General features: G+C 35.4%; 3 protein-coding genes across 3 annotated transcripts; 2 read left to right on the top strand and 1 right to left on the bottom strand.

The window, feature by feature from the left end:
* Positions 1 to 1,498: 1,498 nt before the first annotated feature.
* LOC136806995 (uncharacterized) lies at positions 1,499 to 5,429 on the top strand. Its single transcript, XM_067063573.1, has 5 exons — positions 1,499 to 1,728; positions 2,030 to 2,221; positions 2,685 to 2,824; positions 4,380 to 4,485; positions 4,908 to 5,429. Exons 1-5 carry the CDS (start codon positions 1,638 to 1,640, stop codon positions 5,180 to 5,182), a joined length of 804 nt encoding a protein of 267 aa, XP_066919674.1. The 5' UTR covers positions 1,499 to 1,637; the 3' UTR covers positions 5,183 to 5,429.
* A 6,463-nt stretch (positions 5,430 to 11,892) lies between these two features.
* Positions 11,893 to 13,462, top strand: LOC136806994 (probable inactive 1-aminocyclopropane-1-carboxylate synthase-like protein 2). The gene has a single exon (XM_067063572.1). The coding sequence runs from the start codon at positions 11,982 to 11,984 to the stop codon at positions 13,395 to 13,397; it is 1,416 nt and encodes a 471-aa protein (XP_066919673.1). The 5' UTR covers positions 11,893 to 11,981; the 3' UTR covers positions 13,398 to 13,462.
* A 7,572-nt stretch (positions 13,463 to 21,034) lies between these two features.
* LOC136806993 (probable inactive 1-aminocyclopropane-1-carboxylate synthase-like protein 2) lies at positions 21,035 to 22,722 on the bottom strand. The gene has a single exon (XM_067063570.1). The coding sequence runs from the start codon at positions 22,687 to 22,689 to the stop codon at positions 21,256 to 21,258; it is 1,434 nt and encodes a 477-aa protein (XP_066919671.1). The 5' UTR covers positions 22,690 to 22,722; the 3' UTR covers positions 21,035 to 21,255.
* Between the last annotated feature and the right edge of the window lie 5,269 nt (positions 22,723 to 27,991).

Below are 27,991 nucleotides of genomic sequence, written 5' to 3'. Positions count from 1 at the left end.
AAACAGCTTTAAAAAAACAACTACGCTCTTCGAACCTAAGTTTCAAAAGAATCAAAAGTTTTTCGTCAATTTTTTCTTCCACGAGTGTTATCGTCTTTTTTTGTTAATTTACATTGTATAATAGAACCCTTTGTTAAAAGGTAAACACACTAGCGAAATAATATAGTTTTTGCGGACCTTAATGTACGAAGAAAACTGGTAATCTATTGTGAAAGTCTTTCTTTCATTGCATACAGAATGAACATTTTTGGAGTTACGAAACTATACCTTTTATTTTTCATTTAGGTTCCCACTTAGGTTCCCCCATCCCACTTTTCCGGTGTTTATTTAGGTTCCCACTTAGGTTCCCCCATCCCACTTTTCCGGTAGTCATTTAGGTTCCCACTTTAGGTTCCCCCATCCCACTTTTCCGGTGTTCATTTAGGTTCCCACTTTAGGTTCCCCCATCCCACTTTTCCGGTGTTCATTTAGGTTCCCACTTTAGGTTCCCCCATCCCACTTTTCCGGTGTTCATTTAGGTTCCCACTTTAGGTTCCCCCATCCCACTTTTCCGGTGTTCATTTAGGTTCCCACTTTAGGTTCCCCATCCCACTTTTCCGGTGTTCATTTAGGTTCCCACTTTAGGTTCCCCCATCCCACTTTTCCGGTGTTCATTTAGGTTCCCACTTTAGGTTCCCCCATCCCACTTTTCCGGTGTTCATTTAGGTTCCCACTTTAGGTTCCCCCATCCCACTTTTCCGGTGTTCATTTAGGTTCCCACTTTAGGTTCCCCCATCCCACTTTTCCGGTGTTCATTTAGGTTCCCACTTTAGGTTCCCCCATCCCACTTTTCCGGTGTTCATTTAGGTTCCCACTTTAGGTTCCCAGGTTCCCCCATCCCACTTATCCGGTATGCCATATTTTACATATACCAAATCTTTGGTGATGAAAGAGATGTTAAAAAAACAAAAAAAAAAAAAAAATTTCTGTTAGTATTTATCCTCTGTAGTTTGTTTTTTTCTTCCATTTATTAGTTCATTTAATAGTTTATTGTTAGCTTAGTTTGGGTTCCTACCTCCTGGCGGTATGATCTGGTGGTCCTTTTGCGGGAGGCTAGGAACCTTTAGTTTTGTACTATTTGTTCGTGTTACATATATATAGATAAAAAAAAAAAAAAAAAAAAAACTGGTGAAAGTTTCAAGTCAAAAGCTCTAGTAATTCCGACAGGTGGTCAATGTGTATTTTAAGGACCAAATACCGAATTTTTTCTGTTACAAGTCTCTTTCATTTGACAAATCATCCTTTGGTAACAAATCTTGGCAGGAACCCCCCCCCCCTCAATATGCTTTCCCTAGTAAAAAAATAGGAAGATGCTCAAAGAGTTAAATCAGAACTTTCCTTTTGCTTTTAATATACTTTTGGGAAGCTTATCTTTACGGAGGAGGAGATGCCAATACAACAAGATCAGATATCATACCTTGCTATATTACCTTACTCAAATATCAGCATTATATGACAGCAATATTTTGTAATATGTCAAATTGGTACATGACAAAAGTAAACACAAAATTACATGTTATAACGTATATGTTATAGTTGAAAAATAACATCAACAACAACTTTAACCATCTTTTAAGCTTGAAATTTATAAGGAAATAATGTTTTCCAAGCCTATTTTACTCTATTTTGTCCTGTTGACGACTTTGGAAAAAGTCCACGTTTATATTGTTGGAGAACACCTTGATGAAGGTAAGGTGTCTGAAATATAAAGGCTAGTTTGAGATGATTTATTATGAAGATTGGGAATTTTTCGTAGAGAGTCGTAATGTAATAAAGAAAGTGAACCCTGCTACCTTTTCCAACGGTTCTGCGAAACAATTCTCAAGTGAGAAGTATATTCTATCCTTGATTTTTTTTTCTGTAAGCAATGGGGTCATCAGGAGTATCAGGTCAATGATACACATCTTTTGAAAACAAAAAATAGTGTTGTTTGAATGTAGACAATACAATTTTCAAAAACTCTCGTAAAGATATGATTCATCATCTCTAGGATATCATAGTCATGACTATCAACTTCGACAACGACGAGCCATCGATGACTACTGTACAGTTGACGAAAAGAATTTGGTCATCGATTGCACAAATATCAATATCTTTGCACAAGAAGCAGGAATCAAAATGACAGTTAATAAATGTCAGCACCCAGTGACGCTCACTTTTCAGATCATTGTTGGAGCTCTAGGTAAGCTATTCTTATCATTCTTTTTTCATATCTTTTCAAAAAAAAGTGCCATAAGTGGGTAGGTTAAATATTTTAAGTAAGTTGTCCATCCAACATAATCAGATTTTATTTAAAAAATTCTCGTCCGTCCTCTCAAGTAGCGTGGTGGGTCGACTAAAATTTGGGCAAATAACTGGGGAGGCAATTTTCAAAGATTTCAATTCTGGCGCGCCCTATGAAGGGTCATTTTCTCTCTTTTTGGCCATAAACTACCATAACTAAGTTGAAAAAAAGCAAAAGGGTGCCGAAATTAGTAATCAGAGGCGTCTTTTTGCACCCTTTGTATTTCGGTACCCCCCAAAAAAAATCAGCCGCTGGAGGGGCACTGCCCCCTGCAACTACACTACTGGACTCCTCTCTTACTCCCGTAATCAAGACTTTCTGATCGAGTTATCTTACAACTCCAGCATTTTCTTTTTTCTAGACGTTGATTGGAAAGAAGTGCTTTCATCAGAACAAGATATCCCCATCCCTGGATTCAATTACCAATTTCTTGGAGTTGCCAAAACGACGGTCAATGCAAAAACAATCATCAAACCCCATGACAACCAGCTTCTGTTGAAGGTCTTCATTTTTACACTTTTCGCGTTATTTAATTTAATTAGACAATAGATTTGATCCCATCCATTTAAAGTCTGAAGAACAGGAGTCAGGGATAGAACAGGAAGAGAAAGAATCTTCAACCTTTCTCGCGGCATATCGAAATATCGAAATTTTACTTTCGATCTGTCGTTTATATTAAAAAGACGCGGATGAATAGGAAATTAAGGAGCCCCTCCCCAGCGGATGGCGCGATGGCGTGATGGAGGGTTTTTCGTGGTGTGATGGTGTGAAATTTTGAAAAAACGGCGTGATGGTTTGGTCGGCCCCAACTATGGCGGGGTCTCCTATAGATCTCATTTTAAAACATAAAAGAAACGGTGCAAACAGTTTTATTCATCTGCCATTTATCCTTGTAACTTCCAATTGTCTTTAGCAGTTGCTAGCTAGTCTATAAAATAAAGTCGAATGCTATGAGAGGGTCGAAAATCGAAAATTTCTCCCGTTGGCGCAAACCATGATTGCGCTTCCTCCGTAACTAACATTTTCCTCTTTTTCTTAGATGCCTATTCTTAGATGCATCAAAGACATCAGGTTCTTTATTTCAGGAAAATATATATTTGTAGCAAAGTCTTAAACAGAAAAAAGCAACAGGTTTATTATGAGTTGTAATTTTGAGCAGATTGGCATTGATCAAAGGAATCCTGTGATGTTTAAACAATAATTTGGAAAAAAGAGAGTAAATAAGTTTTATACTATTTGTTTGTGTTACATATATATAGATAAAAAAAAAAAAGTAAATAAGGGCGGGCGATTTTAGCCATACTAAATTGAAAATTTCTCCCGTCGGCGCAAACCTCGTTCCCCTTTTGAAAACTATTCACGCTAATTCACAATAAACCGGGGTCCCTTGATGTGACCCACCAGTTATCATACAATTTTTGATATGCATAAGTCAAGATTACGTCATTTTTCCTATCGGAAACACCCGAAAAAAACTAGAATTTGTATTACTAAAAATAGAAAGAGGTCAACTTCCTTCCAGATTTTTCGGGTGTTTCCGATAGGAAAAATGATATAATCTTACCTTACGCGTATGAGAATGCTGAAAAACTTATTGACGACCAAACACACATCTATTTGTGGGCAAAAATTCAGTTTATATAACAGCATTTTTTCCATACCAATGGGTCTAAGCGTGGTCTAAAACTGAATTTATGCAGAGAATATGGGCGTGAAAACTAAATTTTCTAGCGGTAATGGCGTGAAATCGAAAAAAATTGGCGTGATGGCGTGAAATCGAAAAAAATTTTGGGTACGCTGGGGAGGGGGCTTATTAAGTGTGAATTAAATCAAATTAATCCAAGAGTTTCATTTCTAGCTCCTCTGAGGCTTTAACTTCAATGAGCCTATCTTCAGTTTCCTCCCCTAAGATTTTGAATTGATAAGCTGTTTCTTACTCCAGTGTACTTATTTGATGTTTTATACAAAGGACCCCAACCCAAGAAAAATGATGGACTAGTCATTAAATAATATGTTTAATTATGGGTGAAGTTTAAAAATTACCTGTCTTCCACAGGTCAGCCTAAGAGCAAACGTAACAGTGTTGGGACAATTATTTTCAAAGGAAGTACACCTTTTTGAGCAGAATCTACCATTTGATGCTAAATGCTCCCAATCCTCAGGTAGGTGAAACTTATCCTTAAAAATTGAATTCCATTAAAAGGTGTTCATTTATACTGGTTGAAAAAATTCAGAAAAATAAAAGTGATAATTGGGCCAGGGAAAATTGTAATGTTTTTAGCTAGCTGGGACGAAAGACATTTGATATTAAGCAGATACTCAAACACTCTGTATCTCTACTTCATGCTCTATCAAATGGTGTCAATCATTCTTTCCACTTATAGTTTTGCCTGTAACTTATGGCCAACCCGCAAACCCGTCGCCAAATACATATTCTGCTTTCGAATGAGCCAAACATTATTCGACTCAAGAGTTAATGTCAAAGGAACGGACTCTCATTAACTGGGATAGGATATAAGTAAAAAGGTGATAGCAACATAAATTAAGAGCTCCTTGGAAATCAAGAATAATTTTTCTATTATAGGTGCTTGGTCAAGTTACAGCACTGGCAGCAAAGTTGGAATAATTATTGGAATACTTTGTATAATTATCATAATCAGCGTAATCATTGCTGTCGTCTACCGTAAAAAAGGAGGTCGTATCAATTTATTTCGATCAACACCACGTGGAGGGCGGGGCGCCAACGTGATGAAAACTGTGACGAGTTATCATAACAAGCAATATGAAAGCGATAAAACCAACATTAAAGTGGCTGGCAAAAAAGGTCCACAAAAATTCAACCCTTTGCAGAAAAAATGAACATGTTTTTAGGACAAAAATGAAATGTAATATTTGCCCAACTTTACGATGAGACATTGCATTGTGGGAAGTAAATTTATAATAAGCGTGAGTGGAATGATAACACCATTGTATGAAGTTTTCTGGGAATGTTATAAATGGAAGTATACAAATATTTTGGAGTAACTTTTTACCCAAGGAAGAGGTTGTATTGTATTTCGGGTAGGAGGAAACGAAAGACAAAGATTAAAGATTTATAAAGTCTAAATTTCCACAACATTTTTTGAATTTTTGAAGTGGAGGTGGTGAGTTATCTCTCTCTTTATTGAACTCTCTGCATGATGCAAATCTCGAACATATTTACACCTTGTATGAATCGAGAAATTTGAAATTATTTACCAATGAGTAAGAGCAAAGGCCTTCCTAGATGAAGGAGATTAGCCATGGGTGTCAAATGGCTCTAAGATGACCTCATCATCATTTTTTACTACAATTTTCGAATTCAAACAAATGTAGTGCTACTCATCAATCAAAGTAATGCGATAACTCAACCTTTTCACATCCATGCAAAACTACTAAAGCCAAGGGTATTACTTTACAAGAAAGATTAAAAGGACAAAATACCACAGACATCTATTATACCAATGGCTCGTGTCAAACCATTCGTACATTTCCATCCCGCAGGGCTCTCTCAATGAGTCTCGCTCCTTCAAATAAGCCGGTATTATGACGTCATAGGTTTACATGGAAACAAGCTCTCACTATTTCCCTAATATGGTCATCTCTAAGCCTCTTATTCATTTCGACCTTTGAGTTTATGATACTGATCTCCTTAAACCTTCGATAAAAAGGACTTCAAAATTCCTTCAGAATAGAGTCATGGTTGGCGGAATTGATCTGGTTACAATTTCTCGTTTTGACAACTGTTGCTATGTGGGATGATCTTTTCATAATAGTGGAATGACGTTGCAGTGTTGGAGAGATAAGAGTATAAGCTCATCTTCCTTTAAACTTATTTTTTTATTGTTTGCTTGTAATTGATGTGTATTCAAATTGATTAAAAAAGGATGATAAGGTTGCTCTCCGCACTCACTGTTTACTCCGCCATCTTTCCTTCCTGTTTGGCACACACAATGAATTTATGTTGTACCATCCCACTTAATCATTAAATCATTCGATTAAAATTTCATTCAGTTTGATAGACAATATGTCTTCTTGATGATCTCTTTAAATTAAGATGATGAAATTCCTTCTTTCAAATCTTACACAAGGCTGACTCATTTGCAAAGGTGAAAGTCGCACCCAAATAGTCAACAATTCTTTTTGTCCAGTTTAAATGATACTTGCTTGCCGCAAATTTTAAATCCTATTGAACATTGGTGTGCCTCTCCAGTAAGTCCTGATGATTTTAGCCTAGTCACGCTACTGATAAGAAACCCAATGACCTCTTTCAAAACTGCAATCATCCACTAAATATTTGAGACAAAGGGGAGTTCTCGGTGTAATTTTGAACACCACAATTGATTTTTAAGTGCCTTAAACTACAGTTGGAAGGTAGACTTTTAACTCTGAGTTTTAACTTGAGACTTAAGACCTTAGGATCTCAGGACTTAAAAGCTCAAATTTGCTCGAATGAGGCTTGGAATATAGCCTAGAAGCCACCAAACCCCTCTAAAATCGAAGTATTCAATGGAAGAAAGTGGAAGTGCTAAAATAGCAATTCTCGCCCGAACTTTAAATTCTGAAAAACGTTAAAATACACTAAAATCTCAATATATTTCGAGGGTGATTGTGGTTAGACATGGAATTTTACCATCAAATATGATGGCCACTGAACAAAATATTGGGATGAGATATTTTGCTACGAACCACAGATTGTATACCCTGAATGTGTTAGAAATCAATTCCACAATAGACCATGGATGAAATGAGATCATGAGCATTGAGTTTAAAGGGTTTAAAGCCCCGAAGGGACTAAAGAGGAATATTCAACCTTTCTTAAGCAAAAAATGAAGCCTTAAGATTTGCGCCGCATTTAAAATGATGGATTGAATCTAGTCTTGTTTTTGGGCGACATATTTTCAAAATATGGCGATAAATTTAATCTGGCATTTGTGTAAAAACCACGGGGTTAGGCGTTTTCGATGCACATCCAGGAGTTTCGGATCTAGCCCCTTCGGGGCTTTGCAATCAATGACCATGAGTGTGCTAGCCTCGTTAACTAATGGTTTAAGCTGGAAGAATAACACACTTAGTCCAAAGACTATGTAGTATAAACTACAGCGTATCGGTTCTTACGAGACAACTTCAATAATGAACTTGGCATCCTTTGTTTAGTAAAGAGAGGCCATTATCATCACCAAAGAAAAATGAAAGCAAAACTGGATGAGACTGATATATGGAATTAATAAGGTGGACTTGGTTCTAATTGTCTCATGGAAGAAATAAGAAATAAGATAATTATTTAATACTCATAATATGTTAAGAGGTAATGAAATTTGGCAGGTGGTTTAAAAGAAATCAAAATAAGCTTTGAAGTGAGAAGAAGGAAGGCATTGCAATTTCATTGACACATTTGATCGTCTTCCTTTTCGAAGAAAATCACAGCCGAATGGAATGTTGGAAAGAACGAAAGAAAGAGACGAAGAAGCCATCTGGAAGTCATGATGCATAACCTCATTGCATCCTTCGAGCAGAAGCAAACTTTTCAAAAACAAAAAAATGAGCAGATTTCCGTCATCAAAAATTTTGGCAACAATGATTTCCTTTTCAAATATTGTGGTCTCATTTTCTTCTTTGATATTTAGTTCGAGTAAATTGATTAGTTAGATGAACCAGAGCAAATATAGTTCTGATTTGTAGAATATTGGCTTCTTGTTCATTTACCCGGGGGGGGGGGGCACCTAGGCAAAATCAGGTACGGAGACGTGCCGCTGGTCAGGGTCACTTTTTAGTCTCTGAAGATATCTGACAGGGTCCCAAATCTACTAATTTTCAAGATGTGAATCTGACAGGGTCGACTTCTGGTTATTTTATACAATTTTCAGGTTGGAAATTATAAAATATTTCAATTTTTCGTCTACTTGCAGTCATTTTTCAGTGATTTTTGCCACTTTGCAGGGTGAAAATAAGAAAAATTTCGACTTTTCGTTCTGACAAGGTCTCAATTTTCCGAAAATTCTTATCTGACAGGGTCCACTTTCCAAACTCAAGCGGCACGTCGGCCGTCAAGGTCAGTGCCCCTCCCCCGGGTTCATTTATCATCAGCAAAAAGGAAGAAAATCTCTAGTGAACTAATTGAAAAATTGCTGGCTAATAACCAAAAGAATTATTCCAAGGTGTATCGTACTTCGAGGTGCATTTTCATTAGCTCAACAAGTTACAAGTACCTCATTAGACAAGGGAAAATTTGGAAATGATTTCTTCATCCATATTGAGGTCACCTATTAGGTCCTCATTTTTCAAGATGATCGCAAAATCTTATTTCAAGTCCCTCCAAGATAAGTCTTGATACAGTTCGAAACAGAATTCAGCGACATTCCCTGACTTTCAGTCACTTTGATTAAATGTTCATCCGGGCTAGCGAGTACCTAACCAAAAACGAAATTTATGTTTTTACTTTCCAAGAAAACCGGGAACGTGTCTAATATACCGGGTGAGCACTTTTATTTAATTGAGCATAACTTTTGATCTAATGAATCGAATTTAATAAATATAATCCATCAAAATTTAAGTTAATCTTTCTTCTTTCCAATGAAATAGGAATGGCTCTTTTAAAATTTTTAGATTTCTAGAAAATCAGTTTAAAGGGAGAAACTTTTTTGTGGCGCACCCGTTAGAAAACTAAACTTAAAAAAAACACATGATTGTCGAGTGTTGTCATTTACATATTGCTATCAGTGTTTATACATAACTCTGAGTGATGCACGGTGAAGCCAAAATGAATCCACCTTTCATTGGTTTTGTTTTTTTGTCTTTGTACTGAATGATTTGGAATCAGTGAGGTCATGATAGGCATGATAATTTCATGAGAATTTAAATGTAAAATCAAAAGTTCTGTTTCATAGAGGTCAATAGACCTGTGAAATATATTGCTATAAAATAAAAATGTTTTTTAAACCAGTGACTATAGTTTGGATTGGAAGCAGTTTAACTATCAATGTAATTGAAATCTTAAGCATGGACCACAATTATTATATTACTCATCAAAATGCGTTTTCTCTGAATCTCCTTAGTCCCCATAAATTTAAGGGAAATAACTTTGTCATGAGAAAGAAAGAAGCTAAATGAATTACATCATGCCACGTTTGCCATACGATAAGGTTATCAAGTGATCAAGTACCAGATTGTTTATATCTGATAACTATTTCTCTATTACACACTAATGGTAGCATGAGCAGGTCTTTCTCTGATAAAATGTATGCAGAAACAATGTTTCCATGGAGAAAAGAAAACAACAACCTTTATCATTCCCAGCGGGCACACAACGTTGTTTCAACGTTTATCTAATGTTCATAACGTTCATATATAACGTTAGATGAACGTTGAAAGAACGTTGTGTGTCAACTGGGTTTGTCCAGTTCTGGTAACTCAACAAAATTCAAAATAACTGCATCGACCAATATGTACGAAGCCATTCCTCTCTTCTAATTAAACCACACTTTCTGGATAGAGATATCAACAGACAATGCACACAAAGAACACTAACGAACGAGCAACTAAAAATGCGAAGGACAACCGCTCACAGGCCTTGATGAGGAAACAAACCTTGCATCCATCCATCCAAAGTCCTGGAAAAATCACTATGAATGAGACTAGAAAATTAGACAAGAAACCCTTGAGACGCCTGAGGTGTTTAGCTTACAATGGGGGATAAAAACCTAAATGAATTACATCATTTAATGTGCTCTTCTACTATTGATAACGTAAAATATTGATATCAGATCAGATAATTTTTTGATTAGCCATTAAGAAAGATAAAAACATCAGGTTTGCAGAAGATACAGTTCCCATGGAAAAAGAAACAAAACAAATCAAACATTAATGGCGGATACAGCAGGATTTAAAATAGATGACGAAAATCCTTGGTCTCCATCCAATACCCAGTTTCACTTTCATATTGCGAGTGTTACCTTTCATGGATACATCGAAAGTAATTCTGCAGTGAAGAATGTATGACAATAGAGAGAGCAAAGGAAACTCAAAGTAACGGTCTTTTGAAAATCGTAAATTGTTACAATTAGATAGCGGATCATTGGATTTGATTTGCATGTAGCTGTGGAAGAGGTCAATAATGAAAACTTCTTACAAACGGCAAAAAGAGGGATTTTCACATTGAGTTGTCAACGTTGTCTTCTTGTAAGGAGAGAATGAGTAACAAGGGGTTTAATATAGAAAATGTTGTAATGCTTCCATTTAAAACTTTATAGGTCTGTGACTCATTTATTGCAAGTAAAGCCGCAATGAAGACCGTTAGATGACATTTTGGATAATAAATAGCACCACTCAAAGGGCAATAATGAACAGTTAGTCTACCCCCGCAAAATTTTAAGCCTCTGTGGTAAATTTAAGCAATTCAGCAGGCTATTAATGTCAATCAGGGAAATTACAATAAAAGTTGAATTGATTAAATGACTGTGCAAAATGATGCGAAATTGTTGTAATACTGGATGAAATTAACACGCAGCGCCCACCTTTATAAATTGAGGATGCACACCCCACCCAAAGCCAATTTTAAATTTCCTGTGTCGAGAAAAAAGATATCCAACCTCCAACACAGGCCTACCTGACTCCCCTTACGCTATTGATTAGCGAGTTTATGTATGTTTGCTTTTCTGCGACGGAGATGGATATCTTCTGATTGACTGGGGACGACGGTAAATCAGCACTTTTTAGCGTCCTCGATTTCGCAGGTCAGAACTGTGGGTTACTCCGAACCAGTCAGTCGGCCATCCTCAAAAGGCAAACACATAAACTCGCTATCATGGACGCGTCGAGGCAAAGATAGATCAATCAAGAATAATTCTTTCGTTTGAATAATAACCCGTTTTTAGAAGCAAATAATAATTTTTGTGAGTCTCAAGAATTCAATATTCTTATTCGATATTGTTCTAAATAGACCTTGTGCTAATATAACTGTGTGTCAAGTCATCAGACTAAGAGAGATTCAGCAAAAAATTGAAGTTGGGAAAAATAAGTCCTTGCATTTGTAGATAACGAGATCTTAATCCTGGGGAAAATGAGATGTCTCTTTATGAGTATGTGTTTTATCAGAAGCATCAACAATCTTCTAAACCATCATCAAACCAATTATCCAAATTATGTCAAAGACAACGAAAAAGGGGAGGGTGTATTCTCTGATTTCCCACTGGCGTCAAAATGAAGTCATCCCCTGAAAATAGAATTTAAAGTCATCTTTCCTCTTTCACAACTTCAGTTCAATTCTTCTATATTTGAAAAGATATATGAAGAAATCACCAGAAACGTTGGGTTAATCTTTTAATACGGTCGACACCCACTGGTAGTGAAGGAAACACTGCTTCTGATTGAATAGAATAAATTTACACTGAAGTGACATATAAAAGCACTTTGATCGAGACATTTTGTATAGGTTTAAAAGAAATTAAAATAAAGAGAGATAATTATGAAGGGAAGTCATTAAAAAACAATTGATGAAATAAATCCGGTTGTGGGTATAAAAGGAGATCCATCTCGATTGCAGAATTCAGTTCACTGCTCTTTTCTAGTTGCAAACAAAGCAATTCAACAGCGCTACTGCAAAATTGAAAAGAAGCAATATTACATCACATTGTGACTCAAGATGCCTTCATTATCGCGTCGAGCTTGCACCAAAAGTAAAGGACAACCCAACCTTCTTCACACAGCTTGGTATCGCCATCATCAAAACCCTTACCATCCTCAACAAAACCCTGATGGAATCATCAATCTTGGTACTGCTGAAAACAGACTTCTCTTCGACCTCATTCAAGAGAAATTAGCTGATATCAAACTTGATCAAATGCACGAAGATTATACACATTACTGTAAACTGTCCGGTACAGATGCTTTCCGACAAAAACTGTCGGCATTCTTCAACCGATTCATGCATCCACAAGAGAAGATAGTGGAACAAGATGTTTATGTGATGAATGGATGTGGAACAGTGATCGAAACTATTGGTCGTTCCATCTGCAATGAAGGTGATGGTGTTCTTATACCAGCTCCTTACTACACTGGGTTCAAAAGTGACCTGGAACAACGCATTGCTGTCAAAACCATTCCTGTTCATCTCGATTGCCAAGGAAAACAAGCTTTTCAAATCACTCTTCAAAAACTGGAAGAAGCTTTAGAAGGTGCTGAAGACAGTGGCATTCCAGTCAAAGCTTTGCTCTTATCCAACCCAAACAATCCTTTAGGTACTGTCTACACTGAAGAAGAATTAGAAATGATGGCTGAATTCTGCTACAACAACGACCTTCATTTGGTTTGTGATGAAATCTACTTGCTTTCAGTTTACGATCAAAATGCATCTTTCAAAAGTCTTCTTTCTATCAAGAACTTCCACAAATATCGCGATCACATTCACGTCGTATGGGGCTTCAGCAAAGATTTCAGTCTATCTGGATTTCGAGTTGGAGTTGCTATCACCAAAAATGAAGAGTTACAACACGACTTGGGATCTCAAGGATATTACACCAGTGTTTCCACAGTCACACAATACATCTTGGAAGAAATGATCACAGATTCCCAATGGCTTGATAAATTGGTTCAAATCAATCACCAAAGATTACAACAAAACCGAAACTTGGTTGCTAAGAAACTCTCACAAACAAACATCCCTTTCGTTTACCCAAAAAGTGGATTATTTGTTTGGATAAATCTCTCCAAATGCATGGAAGATCAAAGTTTACAAAATGAAACAGAACTCTTTGAACAGCTGATGAACAATGGTTTATACCTGGTACCAGGACAAGCTTTTGAAACCAAAGAAAACGGATGGTTTCGAATGATCATTTCAAATGAATATCAAACAGTAGAACTTGCTTTAAAACGTCTTTTAAAAACTGTCCGAAATTTTTCTTCAGATTTTGTACAAAGCATTGTCCGAAAATCAATCACCTTCGAAGAAATCGGACATCGACGTGGTTCAACTGAAACCGTTGTTGCCCTGGAAACATCCATCCGAAAATTACGTAACAAAAAACAAAAAGAAATGAGCCAATTCTTAATTGAATAGACAGTTAATTGTAAATATTTTTGTACATAAATGAAAATTCAATTTAATTGTATATATGTAAATACCTTAATATTTAGAAGAAATTCAAATTATGTTATAAATCAAATGCATTTCTTTATTGTTCTTAAAGTCCAAAGATATAAAGACCCAGTGATTAGCCTTGAGTACCGAAACATTTCCGGAATTCACATGTTTGATAGTCCTCCAAATGGTAGCCGGAAGTTCATTTTTCCTCCTTTCAATCCGGTATTTTTACTTTCAAGCAAATTGCTTTGCAATTTCCAGCGATTTTGAAAAAGAGAACATTTCAGAGGATTGGCGAAAATGCACTTAATTAACATGAGAAACACACATCTTAATTACCATATCTACCGCAAATTAATGCGAACTACTCATGAAAATGTTCGCTAATTGGTCATAAAATATAATCTTAAGTACTTTTAATAGGATGTTCATTTGACCACGAGGTACTCAAGTATATCTATCAGCAGCAACAGAAAAGTCTTTCGGTATTGTCTTTCAACTCAGTACGGATTAACTGTCCACGTGATTACTTTAATATTCATTATCAAATAATAATTAGATAGCTTTTAGTCCTCCGCAATCAGATTGACTGCTAAGAAATGCTCAGAACTGAAACGAAGGATATGAGTTGGTGACAATAATGTATGTAGATTAGGATACATTGATTCAGAAATAATAAACTTACCTACGCTCCACAGACTTCTTTATAACACAACAGCCGACGGTCTAGAGCATTTTTACTGTGCCATTCTCAGGTGCATACCAAACTGAAGAATAAGAGGGAAAATTTGAAAGAAAAGCCAAATATTTTTCATTTCTAGCTATCTTAAAGGACGAAATTTTGGCAGAAAGAAATTTCGGCAGATTTATCCAAAAAACATTAAATTAAGTTCCCTCCAAATTAAATTTTCTGCATTCCTAAAATTCAGGCTGTTATAAATTTTCAAAAATATTTTACGTCCGTCAAATAATTTCAAAAAAAATATTTTTCGGCCGCTCCACCAATTTATTTTCTAAGGTAACCTTATGAATACGTCTAAAACAAATGAACGTAGTATTTTACAATTTTTTTTGAATTTTTCAAGAAGGCATATTGCATGGTACACCACGGCTAGAGAATCAGGAAGATGACGGATTTTCAACACATATCCACTAACAGGTATTGTTACAGATTCACCGTATCCTCACTAAGACCTGTTGGAGATTGCCACATTTAATAAGCCCTTCTATCTTTTGTCAAGGCCTGATGCACATTAACAACCAATTACCAGGTACTGTTGCAGATTCACCATTATCAACTATGAAAGCAGATTCACTAAAGCCAACAGAGGTCATATTCATGATATTTATGACGTAATGTTTTCTACGGAAATACCCCGGTTTAAGCCAGTAGTGGCAAATTTAAACTAGACAAAATGTTGTATAGTCTACTGGCAGATTTCACATACTTAAGTTACCATAATATGATCAACAATTATCTTCTTCGAATTCGAGTCTAGTAATCAGACATAGAGAAAAATACAAAAATAAGCATCCCCTTTAAATTCTACCGTGCGTGCCTAACTTTAAACCACCACCCTTTCGATATCTTATAACGTTTATATTAATTCAAAAATATCGCAAGATATTCTCGATTCTAATCAGCACTATCTTCATGACATTCACATAGTGTGACTTGGATAAAATTGGGGAAATTTTCAGCGGTGAAATCAGCTGGGATACCATACAACAAATTGGCGGGCTTTCACATTCACGCGATTGAGCCGTTGCCATTCGATCATTGATCAATAGTTTGAAGGCAAATTCAAAAAATTTAGTTAAAAGCCAATAATACCAGGAAATGCAAGCCGGTGATTCAAGACGGGAAAATAATCATGAGCAGAGTTCACAGCCGATCATGGCGGTAGTCAAAATTAAATATAAGTTTTTTTCTAAATTTTAGAGCTCAGATTTACAAGCTACTGTAGCCGTGTAAGCTCTGCACGGGGAAGAAAATAAACATTTAAAAACGGAAATCACACGGATGAAACAAAAGAAAAAAACCAATCATTTTTCATAAACACAACATACAAGTATTAAGATCTATTTATTGATATTTAATTACCCTTCACTAACCATTAAAAGGTGATTAAGTACTTTCCAAAATCATCTGCATTGACGTCAGAAGAAATGCTAAACAACAAACAGATTTTAGATGCTACTTTTTTCGTTTTTGGCACTTAACTCAATACTTTGAGCGTTTAATTTTCAATCAAGGAAGCGCGAATTCTCATCCCAGATAACGAGCAAATAGCACGTGTTTTGTAAAAAAAGAGGATTAACTTTCAACGTGAATAGCAGTTAGATAAGGATTTATACGTTCGTCAGTATAATTATTTGTCGGCGTTTTGACGAGAATGTGTTTTCGACATAGTGACGACTTTTGACGACCTGACTTGACTCGTCCTGTATAATCATAATTGCATTATTACCAAATTACATCTATCAGTAATTAGTACTGATTGCAAAAAACCTGTAACTGTTGGCAGAAGTAGCAAAAAAAAGTAGAAAATTCGGGAGTGTCAAGTTTCTAGGATTAGAATTGAGGATAGCCAAAACATGAAAAATCTCGAATATTTAACAAGTCTCTCCATTGATTCGTTTGATTTGACAATGACGTAATTCTACTACCAAATCAAAGAGTTGCAAAGAATGTCACTGGTTCTGTTATATATTTTGGCACTAACATAAAAAGAAACCTAGGAAGCATATCTCGCATATCAAACTTGCAACCTCATTGTCAAGCGTGCTCTTCGAAAAGCCTAGGAAATAACATACATCAATTCAGATAAATGGTCAATTACAACTAAAAGTAAAAGAAAACAAGTCGAGGGACTTTTTTTGTCATAGAAATTCTTTGAGAAAAACCCACCACAAGTTCAAAAGGGGATCCAATGATACAGGATTTTGTCTACCTGGAATCAGTATGAATCAAAAGAAAAACAAAAAGACAAAACTGGTTCTAATAGAGCTGGATGATTTTTGATTGGTAAATCCTAAGGGCATCTGTGCTAAAAAAAATTATGCTCTCTGGGTTAAAAACTAGTCTGTAATATAGTAGTAATTGCATGCTTTGCTTTTAGATTGACAAACAATTCCCTTTGTCGCCTCTTAAATGACCACCTAATTACATCCTTTTACCAAAAGTAACCCAAAATTAGACCAAATTACATCAAAGGAAATACCTCAAAGATACCAAGTAAAAACAAACAAAAACGGAAATTCAAATCCAGCCTCAGACATACAGACAAATGTACAAAAAACAACAATAGATAATGAGAAGTATTTTCAGCGGTGTGAAAATTTTATGGAAGTATTTAATTAACAACTTTTGTGAGCTAATGAGGAGCAGTCTGCAAAGTGTTTCCTGTATCAAAGATTATTTCGCATCATTAAACCAAAATTTTTCTGCAGGAGACTCGGTTGTTACCTCCACAGGAAGTGGTTTCATGCAAACTTTGCACCAAATGAGGCTGAAAGTAATAAAAAAATTCGAAGAACAAAAGCCGACTTTTTAAGGGGATACTATAACATCGGATGTTCAGATATAGAATGTCTATACAAAGTCTCTTGTAAGTGAACATATCCTTTTCGAGGATAAACTATTGAGCAATATGTATTTCACAATACTAGCAATCCTTCTTCCCATCTGCAATATGAGCACAATGAATAACCATTGATTCCATGCACTAGAGATTATCAATATAGTTTGCCGATTTCTAAAACTTTTTCTAAAACGTCAAAGGAAATCCTACTGCAATATCGAGTCAAAAATCATTTGCAAGATATACATAAACTTATTAGTAATTCAAGCTTGATATGCTAATTCCCTTCTGGCTTTTAGGCGAGATTTGGTACTTACTTTAACCTGCAAAAAAATTATCTAGCTGGAAAGCAAGGAAATTGGTATTATCCAGCAAAAATCTAGAACTTTAATATTTCCATACACTAGGTGGGAACTGAAAAAAGCAAGTAAATCAGTATGCCCATACAAATTTAATTTTTCTTCTCCGTTATCCACAAGGGATTATGCAAAGCTCAGCACTCGGTGTTTTGACTACTCGAAACACGTGTCTGCGGATAGATATATAGTTTTAACCATTGAGTTTAAAATCTGAAGGGCTAGAGTGGAATCTTCTAGATTTACCAAGCACCGCAAAGGGGTCTTTCTTTGTTCTCATATAGCATACTTGCTATAGAAGTTTGGCGATATACAGTATTTAATCCGGCGTTTGTATGAAAATCATGCGGGTCACACGTTTTCGGTATGGGAGGTGGGAGGTGGTTTCATTTCTAATCTAAAAGTAGTTTCATCTAGCCTTTTTGAGGCTTCAAGGTCACGTGATTGATCGCTGTGATTGTTAAGTTTATTTTTGTAATCGAATTAGGAATTTGACAGAAATATAACAATAAATCAAAAGGCAATAGTAACACTTTGACAAGTTACTTTCCTTTCAACAAAGACATTCTTTGATCAAAAAATTACTTAATTGACCAAGAAAATCATCTCTGTAAAACACATTTACTCTCACATTCAAAAAGTTTATTTCGATTCAATTTGTAGAGGAAACACCCATTGGAGTAATTTGAGCTTCCACAGTGGCGCACTTTTTCTTAGTGATCAAAATCATCAATCATGATATTTGAAAATTTAATCCTGGGAGGTTGATTAAACCTACAAATATATTTGATTGCCACAAAAAGGTCACGTTTGAAAGAAAAGGTCATTACTACAGCTTTTAAATAAATCTCTTTTTCCACAAAATTGAGATAATGATACCTCAAAGGTTTTATGTATTGCACAATCTTTAATATATCATGCTTGATTTTGGAAAGAAAGTTATAACATACTGAATGAATAGTTTGCCGAATTGGCATGATGTCGACATGAGAAAATGAATGGTTGATTATTTTTGATTTCCTGCATGCACTGATCTCTCAGCAGTTTCTACTCGACTCATTGCGATGATAAAAAGTGACTTCACGGTCAGAAATGAGAAAAATGGGGTTTACCGAAACACGAAAGAAAAAATAAAATTTCAAAGTCCACCAAACCGAAAAAGAATGAATGAATTATAACTATGAGTTTTTTTTGCGAATCTTGTGATTAAATTGCTAAAAAAAAGTTTTTATGAACTGGCTTCATTGTAGAGGATTATCAATCGAGTTTGAAAAGGATCAAATAGAAAGCTCAATGTCAGCATGTTGATGATCACAGCCCACGTAAAATGTGCTTTTCATTAGGTTTCCTACTTTTGCTAACCATTCTGAAGCCTTAAAAAGAATGTTTTTCCCCATGCATAATTTTCACCATCAATTATGCCTCAGAAAGAAGCAATTTAGCTGTTTCCTACGTAAATTCCTCTGCTTCTTGTTTTCAATATCTTTTTCGCGAAATTTATAACTTACATAAATTACTGAACACAAAATGGAGTTCGTTTACTCCCCCGTTAAAGTTTTCCATGGTCATTCCAAGGCTATTAGAATAAGTATTGGATAAATGCCAAAACGTTTCTCGTTTTAAATGTTGAATGGAAAATCGGTGAGTTTTTGAAGACTTGCTTATCTATGAGGTCAGACGTCACATGCGATATCCATTAAAGAGAAAGTTCAATATACACTTAAGTTACACAGGTTAAGTAAGCCTCACTCAGTAGTGTTTAGAACACGCAACATTTTTGCTCGTTTTAATAGCGCTGTGACCTATCAAAGTCACATTTCTACATTAGAAGTTTATTGCAGTCGAATTCCAACCCCCCATTTCAAATTTCTTTAGTTCAAATTTCTACATAACCCGTACGATATCTCTGGTCACTTTGGAGAGTCCTTGAGAGAAAGGTAGAACGGGCATAGGGTTTTCTTACATAAAACAGTCCTGTATCAGTGTTTCTTTTGAAGCCTTCTCAGACAATAATAGTCGTTAAATTTTACAAATTTTAATTAATTTTAATTCAACTAGAAGTGGGAGTTTCCTGGTTGGATTCAATCATTTTCCCGATCGGGATTCAATTCAATTTTCCCAACGAAAACAATAATTAGGTAAACAGGGGTGGTTTCATCGGGGTTTCATCAAACTTGTGATGCGGCAACGGTGTTGAATAGTGTACTTTCATAGAAATTAGCATGTTCTATGCCAGCATTTGAGCCACAAATTTCAATTCCATACCCCGTATGTTCAAACTGTGTAAACTGGCTCAACTGAATCAAAGCTTTCCCCTGCTATCTTAAAAGTTTCCCTTTTCATTCGAAACTTGCTTACAATGCAAATAGTCATGATTTTAAAATCTCAAATATTTGACTTGCCTTAAATCACCTAATCCAAAAAAAGAATTGATTTTAAGCCAAGAAAGAGGAGATCAAGTTTTCCTCTTTGTGATTTGACAAGAATGAATGGATCGATCTATTCCAGAAAAACATATTACCCATCATGTCAAGGAGACTGTTTGATAAGGTTGAGATCTCCATATTTCCCCAAAACTTCAGTACCACCTGTTTTTTCAGCAGATTTTAAGGTATACGTTTTTTTATAAGAATGGTGTTTTTCCATACTATCATGGATATTCTTAACTTTTTTTGGGAAAATCATTCTACAATATTATTACGGTATATTCTTAGGTTAGGATCCAATCAAGCCTAAATCAAGCGTATAATACATTTCTCAAGCAAAGATTTGGCATTTTTTGTGAAAGTTAGCGGTGCTGGAGGATAACTGGCATTTTACAGGTAAAAATGTTCTACAAATCAACATTCTTAGGTTCAGTTGCAAAATTCATTCATTCAAGTCATTCTTAGCATATTCTTAATTTTTTTTGGCCAATTTCATCATGAAATTTTGTTGGCCCTTCTGGATTTTGCTTTTTTAGGGGCTCCTCCGGACGAGCTAATGACTTCCCTAACATGAGGGGGATGCAATACTTTTCAGGGAACCCTATCCGAAGATAACAAACATCTTCATACCTTAATCCACTGACTGTCAAAAATTACTAAGGTTAAGGAGATCTTTGAAACCTTCATTGTCATCATCATCGAACAGAGGCTTATAAAACCCTTTTTAACTTGGACAACTTATTTTGGAAAGAAAAAACAACATAATGATCAAGTGACCAATGTCGTTCAAATAGAGGCATTGCCGACCTCTTGTTGTTTTGTGTGGAAATGGCATCACAGACCAACCGTTACAGTTCTAGTTTCCTGAGCAATGAGCAGATGCTGGTAGGCGAAATAATGAGCAGTGAATTTTTCACACTTCTCAGCCCTGGATGAATTATCCTGTCTGAGAGGTTATTCAATAGTCATTGCATGTTTATATGTGTTTATTAGGATTAAGTTTCTATCGAAAGTAGATTAGTAAAGTTCCCTTAATGTTTTATTAAATAAATTCTTACTATGATACTATCAATTAATTATAAGGTCCTGACGAAACTTGCAATATACGATTTGAGAGACACAGACTTTCACTGTAAGATTTCACAGCTCATTTTGAGCAACCACAACTTTGACCAATTATCAGGTCATTGGGTAAGAAGTCAGTCGTGAAAAGAATCCTCAAAGACAATGAAATGAATAAGCATAAATTATTTTTCATAAGATGGCAAGATTTGATATTTCCCTGTCTAGATTAGATATAACAATATTCTGATAATATGATAATGTTTATAAATTATTTGTTACGTATAATATTAACAGTATTATGTACAATATATGAATACTAAAATTTCTCATTTTAAAAAAGATTCCTAACAACTTGGTATATAATAAAATACTATAAAAAACTTTAAATACTTTTAATGGACGTTTAATTGTTCTTTTTCATGGTTTTAGGATGAACGTGTCGTCTTGCGAAAATTTCCAAGCTTTGCACGGAATCCGAAGAAGAATGTCGGACACCGCATTCGATACGTTCTGGTTTTCGGACAATGTTTAAAAGACGTTGTAAAGCAAGTTCTACTGTTTGATATTCATTTGAAATGATCATTCGAAACCATCCGTTTTCTTTGGTTTCAAAAGCTTGTCCTGGTACCAGGTATAAACCATTCTTCATCAGCTTTTCAAAGAGTTCTGTTTCACTTTGTAAACTTTGATCTTTCATGCATTTGGAGAGATTCATCCAAACAAATACTCCACTTTGTGGGTAAACGAAAGGGATGTTTGTTTGTGAGAGTTTCTTAGCAACCAAATTTCGGTTTTGTTGTAATCTTTGGTGATTGATTTGAACCAATTTATCGAGCCATTGAGAATCGGTGATCATTTCTTCCAAAATATATTGTGTGACTGTGGAAACACTGGTGTAATATCCTTGAGATCCCAAGTCGTGTTGTAACTCTTCATTTTTGGTGATAGCAACTCCAACTCGAAATCCAGATAAACTGAAATCTTTGCTGAAGCCCCATACGACGTGAATGTGATCGCGATATTTGTGGAAGTTCTTGATAGAAAGAAGACTTTTGAAAGATGCATTTTGATCGTAAACCGAAAGCAAGTAGATTTCATCACAAACCAAATGAAGGTCGTTGTTGTAGCAGAATTCAGCCATCATTTCTAATTCTTCTTCAGTGTAGACAGTACCTAAAGGATTGTTTGGGTTGGATAAGAGCAAAGCTTTGACTGGAATGCCACTGTCTTCAGCACCTTCTAAAGCTTCTTCCAGTTTTTGAAGAGTGATTTGAAAAGCTTGTTTTCCTTGGCAATCGAGATGAACAGGGATGGTTTTGACAGCAATGCGTTGTTCCAGGTCACTTTTGAACCCAGTGTAGTAAGGAGCTGGTATAAGAACACCATCACCTTCATTGCAGATGGAACGACCAATAGTTTCGATCACTGTTCCACATCCATTCATCACATAAACATCTTGTTCCACTATCTTCTCTTGTGGGTGCATGAATCGGTTGAAAAATGCCGACAGTTTTTGTCGGAAAGCATCTGTACCGGACAGTTTGCAGTAATGTGTATAACTTTCGTGCATTTGATCAAGTTTGATGTCAGCTAATTTCTCTTGAATGAGGTCGAAGAGAAGTCTGTTTTCAGCAGTACCAAGATTGATGATTCCATCAGGGTTTTGTTGAGGATGGTAAGGGTTTTGATGATGGCGATACCAAGCTGTGTGAAGAAGGTTGGGTTGTCCTTTACTTTTGGTGCAAGCTCGACGCGATAACGAAGGCATCTTGTCTGTAAATTGTATATCTGTCACTACACGTTGTTTTTCTCCGTGAGGTGTTGACTGTATGAGCATTTGCTTTGAATTGATTTCTCACTCCACGCTAAAGTTCCTTTTATACGGTTTCTGAACAACATTAGGAGATTAAGATGAATAGAAAAGAGATTAAGTAGAGAGAGAGAAATTCTTATCAATTGGTGAATAAATTATACCAAGATAATCATCCTGATCTTAATTGTTTAATGTTGACAAATCATATTAAATAATGAGACCACGCAAAGAAAAAAAAAGAACAACTTGCTTTTGTTTTCATTTAGATTTACAGCATGTACTTCCTTATTTGAAAGTCTCTTCGAAATCTACAGTATATTACTCCTTTTTGCTGCTTAAAACTTAAGTTGCTTGGGCGGCGTTTCCTAATTTTTGGAGGGAGTGGGGGTGGGTTGTCAAGAATTGATGCAACTTTTGATAATTAATTGTACATTGATTACAGATTTTTCAAATGGGCTCCCCGGCCTTTAATCAATAATTAATTTGTAGAATATGAAGAAATTTTGCGACATAACGAGCTCAAAAAGAGGAATGTGTGGGTGGGGGTGCACAATTTTACATTAGACCGATTAGCAAGTTTATGCATGCTTTTTTTGCGACGGAGAGGGTTAGCTTTTGATTTTTCTGGATCCTGATTGATTGAGGACGACGGTAAATCAGCACTTTTACCGTCATAGCTATGCGAGTCAGAAGTCGTTTCAGTCATCCATCCGTCCTCAAAAGGGTAGATACATAAACTTGCTATTGTACCAAGAAGGGGGTTAGTATGAGGCAGATAATAAAATAGGGTGTCGATCCTTTCATTGGACCATTTTCATATGCAAACAGTACCCTCTGTTCTAAACCTTGACGTATCAAAAAACTAGAATTTGAATAGTTGATCCCTTATTGACGTAAATTCATGTTTACAACCAAATTTCCAAAGAGAGTGGGGGCTTGATCTATTTGAAAAGTGACTTGTACTAAAAATAAAATAGTTGGACCAAATTTTACTTTGAGAGACTAAAATTTTACAAAAATAACGTTTTTGTTTCCATAAATCCCTAAATTTAGACTTAATGATTTGTTTCTCAACTTTTAAAGATTAATTTTTTGATAATCCAAATTTACATAGGATTTAATTCTGTTTAGTTCCTGGTTGATGTCCAAGGATGAAAAGTGTGCAAAAATACACAAGGAGTATTATGTGATGTCACCAGACAAAACGTGACTTTTGACGAACTTTGATAGCCAATAATTTTAAAGTGGAGGTAAAAGATGGTAACATTTTCGGAATTTTCGCAAACTTTGCATTAATTTCTGATTGACAATGATGAAAAAATGTGTCTTTACATTTTTGAATGCCAGCGAATACATCTATACCGTTAAAATCGTAATCAAAAGACTGGATCCGAATCTATGAAGTCACAAAACTTGAGGAAAATGGTCTATACACTTGTATTTATAAGAACCAGTAAATCTAACCTGAGCTTTCTATTCTTTCCTCATTATGTGAGCTAAAATTTAACCATCATGGTCTTAAAAAAATTGTGTTGCTGTGTATGTGTCTGGTTGAAAATTTGAACGGGGCAGCATTGTCTGCACACGGTGCTATAGGGTGTATTTTCTGGAGCAATCTATGATCTGACGGAACAAACGAGTGATAAAGATCATCTTGCGGCTAAACTTCATGACGTATTTTTGTCCTGATTTTTTTCTTTGTCAAAGTATTATAAGTAAAAAATGATGTCATCAAAATTTAAGCGCGTTTCAGCTTTACGTTTTATAAAACACTGTTAATATTCATAGAAATGTTAAATCGATACATTGTATTAAAAACCATATAACGGTTAATAGAATAAAAAATATGATGAAATAAGTAAAAAATAAAGTAGATGGTTAAAAAATGAGGTCATCTCATTCATGCTCTTTATTACATACCGTTTTTAATTTTCCATTCTCAGTTGCTAAGTGAGATTTTATCCCCGATTTTGATTTGGTCGTAGGCAGTTTGTATTAATGACAATTTAACTGCTCCATAAAAACACTCTTCAAGAATGCGGCCTTGGAAACAATACAAGAAAACAAAACTTTGTTCGAAAACATTTTTTGAGGTGTGGTTGAGTTAGAACCACTGCATAATATCTGATTGTTTATCCGTAGGAGGCGTTTGAAAAATATGCAAAACTTAAAATGCACTAACTGTTAATAGAAAAGTCTTAGGATTTTCCGTAGATTGATTTTAAGTGAATCAGGTGGTGGCCTGGAGTTTTTCATATCAGTGACTGAGAAAAGTGAGGGTAGAGACAGTTGGAGGTATGTTAAAGCTCGAGTATAAAAATGGTTATGTTCTTTTAATTTGTGTCCTGGGATAGAAAGACATTCCCGCCCAAACAAACATCCATTAAAAAAATTTTTGTGGCCTTTTTGCTAACTTTTTGGGCGTACTTTAAATTGATCTTTGTTTCGGCTTCGACGGCAAGAATACTTAATTCGAAATTTTAAATTCGACCTTTAAGCTATTCCATCTTTTTGATGACGAATTGTACACATGCAGCATAAATCGAAAAAATTCTTCGAAAATCCTTTTGGAAAAACGTCTTTTTTGATACACTGGCACTTCGAATGGAGGCCATCAAAAGTATAAACATGCATGCATTTAATTAACTCAACAAACTCGAAAAAGAATTCCTTCCTGGGTTAGGCTTCAAGAGGACCCCTTGTAAAAAAGTAGTCAAATCTTTGAGTGAATGGAAGTAGGTCAACAAGACTTCTTTAAGACGATAATACTAAGTTTTCCAAAAACTTTTTCGGGATTAAAACATTAATCCGCGTAACTTAATCTTTTATCTGAATCTAGTTACGTATTCAAAACCAAAGAAAGAGATAATTGTTGTCTTTTTCATCGACACCGTCTTGACGTATTAGTAAGACGAGTATCTAACGCAGCAAATTTCGACTGAAAATCTTGCTAAACTGGTTTTCTAACCGGTTTTTACCTGGTGATGATGCCCAAAAACATCAACATGACATTTTCCTAAATTTACTTACTTTTTGTGGGAAAATATCTAGGAAATGGTCAACGGTTTCTTATACTACTTGTTGTAGCGCCAGAAATATTAACAACGAATTTAAAGTGCATTTTAGGCATATAAATAAATCAAGCTTTCAGAACTACAATATTTCTCTAACATCTAGGGATAGGTCATTGGAGAGGAGACAAAAGAATGAAACTTCAAAGCGCAAAAGTCAGGTTAGATATTTTTGCTGGCTTTGTTGTGTTGCGAGCACAGGGTCAATGTCTGGTCAGAGAGACCATCCTTTATTTTGAAAATTCTGACTTTCTCTCCATAGATAACTCATGATAAAATCCTAATCGTTCATAAACGGACCATAAACACGAAGATCTCATTTCTCAGGTATTAATTTTCTAGTCTGAAAATACACCTTTTAGACTGTAGCCACCAATGCTGCACGGGCATTTTTTTGTCCGCTTTTCCCACTAAAACCGTCCCAGTCCTTTTTTCGCACATATAGACAATGGAAAAATGCGTCAAAAAAGGATTGGGACGGTTTTAGTGGGATAAAGCGGACAAAAAAAAGCCCGTGCAACTACGATCGAAAAGGTGTATTGTCGTTCGTGTCGTAGTTCGACTATATGTGTGCGGGATTAAACATGAATTGACGTTCGAAGTAATATTGATATCGAGATTTCAGAAAATCTAAGAGAGATCTAATGATGAATAATATGATAGAAGAAACTTTATCTGTGGTTTTCTTGATGCTCCAATAAAAAAGAGATCAGAGTGCAGTGTGTTGGTGGCATCTTTCGATTGAAGCCAATATTGAACGTAAAAAACATTTGAACGAGAGGCGTGGCTATTTCAGCTAATCACATTACATTAATGAGTGAACCCATTAGTAGAAAGATAATCGTTCATTTCAATATCGCGATTGGTGAGTTGCAATATTGTGTCTATTTACACTTTCTTTGAAATATCCGTGGTTAGGTTTTATAATCGGTTCCAGATACAAGTAGTTTTTTAGGCTTCTGCTGATCCTCTAACGAAAAAGTATCTATAGACTAGTAGTTTTTACGAGCGCTTTCAGAAATATGTTCTTCTTTCTACCGCCTCCGCTCGTTGATCTTATACTACAGTTGATAATGACAATTCTTTCACTATATTGGAATGTTGATCATCTTTTTCGTTTCGTTACGTCGAAAAGGAAGGGGAAGGAAATAGTGAGCACCAGGAAACAGGAGGGGTATTGATGCAGGGTTGTCTAAAAGCTGCAAAACAAGTGTAAATCAGTAAAAATTAACCAAATGTTACAGATTTAGGAAAGACATCTTCGTGAAGAATTTTAGCTTGTTATTTATTGTACCCTACCAATGTAAAAAATCAGTGTATTTGAATAATAATCTCTCAAAAACAAGGATGTTAATTGGCATCAAATCAATAATAAATCTGTGATTACTCTCTCTAATTGACTTTGTACCGGATACTTAATGGTTTATCATGGATGCTCGAAGGGTTGGTTCCGGATAGTGGAAGGGGTTGGGATTTAGAGATGATGTGTTTGAAAAACCATGTAAAAGGGTTGGCCCAAAAATACGTCAATATTCCTGGGGTTGGGATTTAGAGATGATGTGTTTGAAAACCATGTAAAAGGGTTGGCCCAAAAATACGTCAATATTCCTGGGATGGACAGGAAAAGAATGGCTCATATCTGCAAATATTTGTGACTCAATGATGTTATGATGTATAAAAATTTGGAAGATTAATGATGCAATCTTTAGAAAGTGTGTGAGAAATTTATGCTATGAAAGTTATATTTGTGGAATCGTCCGATCGACTGATTTCGGTATTGCACGATATTACTTTAAGTTAGAATTGAGGTTTTCTGTTGGTTATTAACATTCTAATGGAAAAGAACGAAAATTCCAATGCCAAGAAAAACTTGCAATGTTTTGATGAGCCAGACTAAAAGTATGCGAAAAATTAAGGAACAGAAACGCGGACTACAAAACACGCACCATAAATCAAAATAGTTGATGAATTTGCGCAGAACGAATTAAATTCTGCGGAGCTTAAGTAAAAAAGAATGACTGGCATATGAACAAACAAATTTTATCATAAGTCGCTTTGACGTCAATGTGATTCTTATCGGTCCAAAATTCGAGAACTGCAAATTAAATTTAAGTCTTTTGTTTGTATTTTAGTGTAGTTCATAAAATGTGGAAACAGAAAATTTTGTTTGGCGAACGACCCTAAACCACCGTATTCAAAGAATGCGTGATAATTAATTAATGAAATTAGATGTGAATTAAATGAAAGAAAAGATA

Source organism: Clytia hemisphaerica, unplaced genomic scaffold, assembly GCF_902728285.1.
Source record: "Clytia hemisphaerica strain Z4C2 unplaced genomic scaffold, Clytia hemisphaerica genome assembly, whole genome shotgun sequence".
Lineage (NCBI taxonomy): Eukaryota > Metazoa > Cnidaria > Hydrozoa > Leptothecata > Clytiidae > Clytia > Clytia hemisphaerica.
Note: the sequence above shows the minus strand (reverse complement) of the source record. Positions and strands in the feature narration are given on the sequence as shown.

Excerpts from the sequence above, each read along its gene's own strand:
- LOC136806994 (XM_067063572.1), top strand. The coding sequence starts at position 11,982 with ATGCCTTCATTATCGCGTCGAGCTTGCACCAAAAGTAAAGGACAACCC.
- LOC136806993 (XM_067063570.1), bottom strand. The coding sequence starts at position 22,689 with ATGCTCATACAGTCAACACCTCACGGAGAAAAACAACGTGTAGTGACA.
- LOC136806995 (XM_067063573.1), top strand. The coding sequence starts at position 1,638 with ATGTTTTCCAAGCCTATTTTACTCTATTTTGTCCTGTTGACGACTTTG. Across the intron at positions 2,825-4,379 it reads ACAACCAGCTTCTGTTGAAG|GTCAGCCTAAGAGCAAACGT; the intron begins GTCTTCATTTTT and ends TGTCTTCCACAG. Across the intron at positions 4,486-4,907 it reads TAAATGCTCCCAATCCTCAG|GTGCTTGGTCAAGTTACAGC; the intron begins GTAGGTGAAACT and ends TTTCTATTATAG.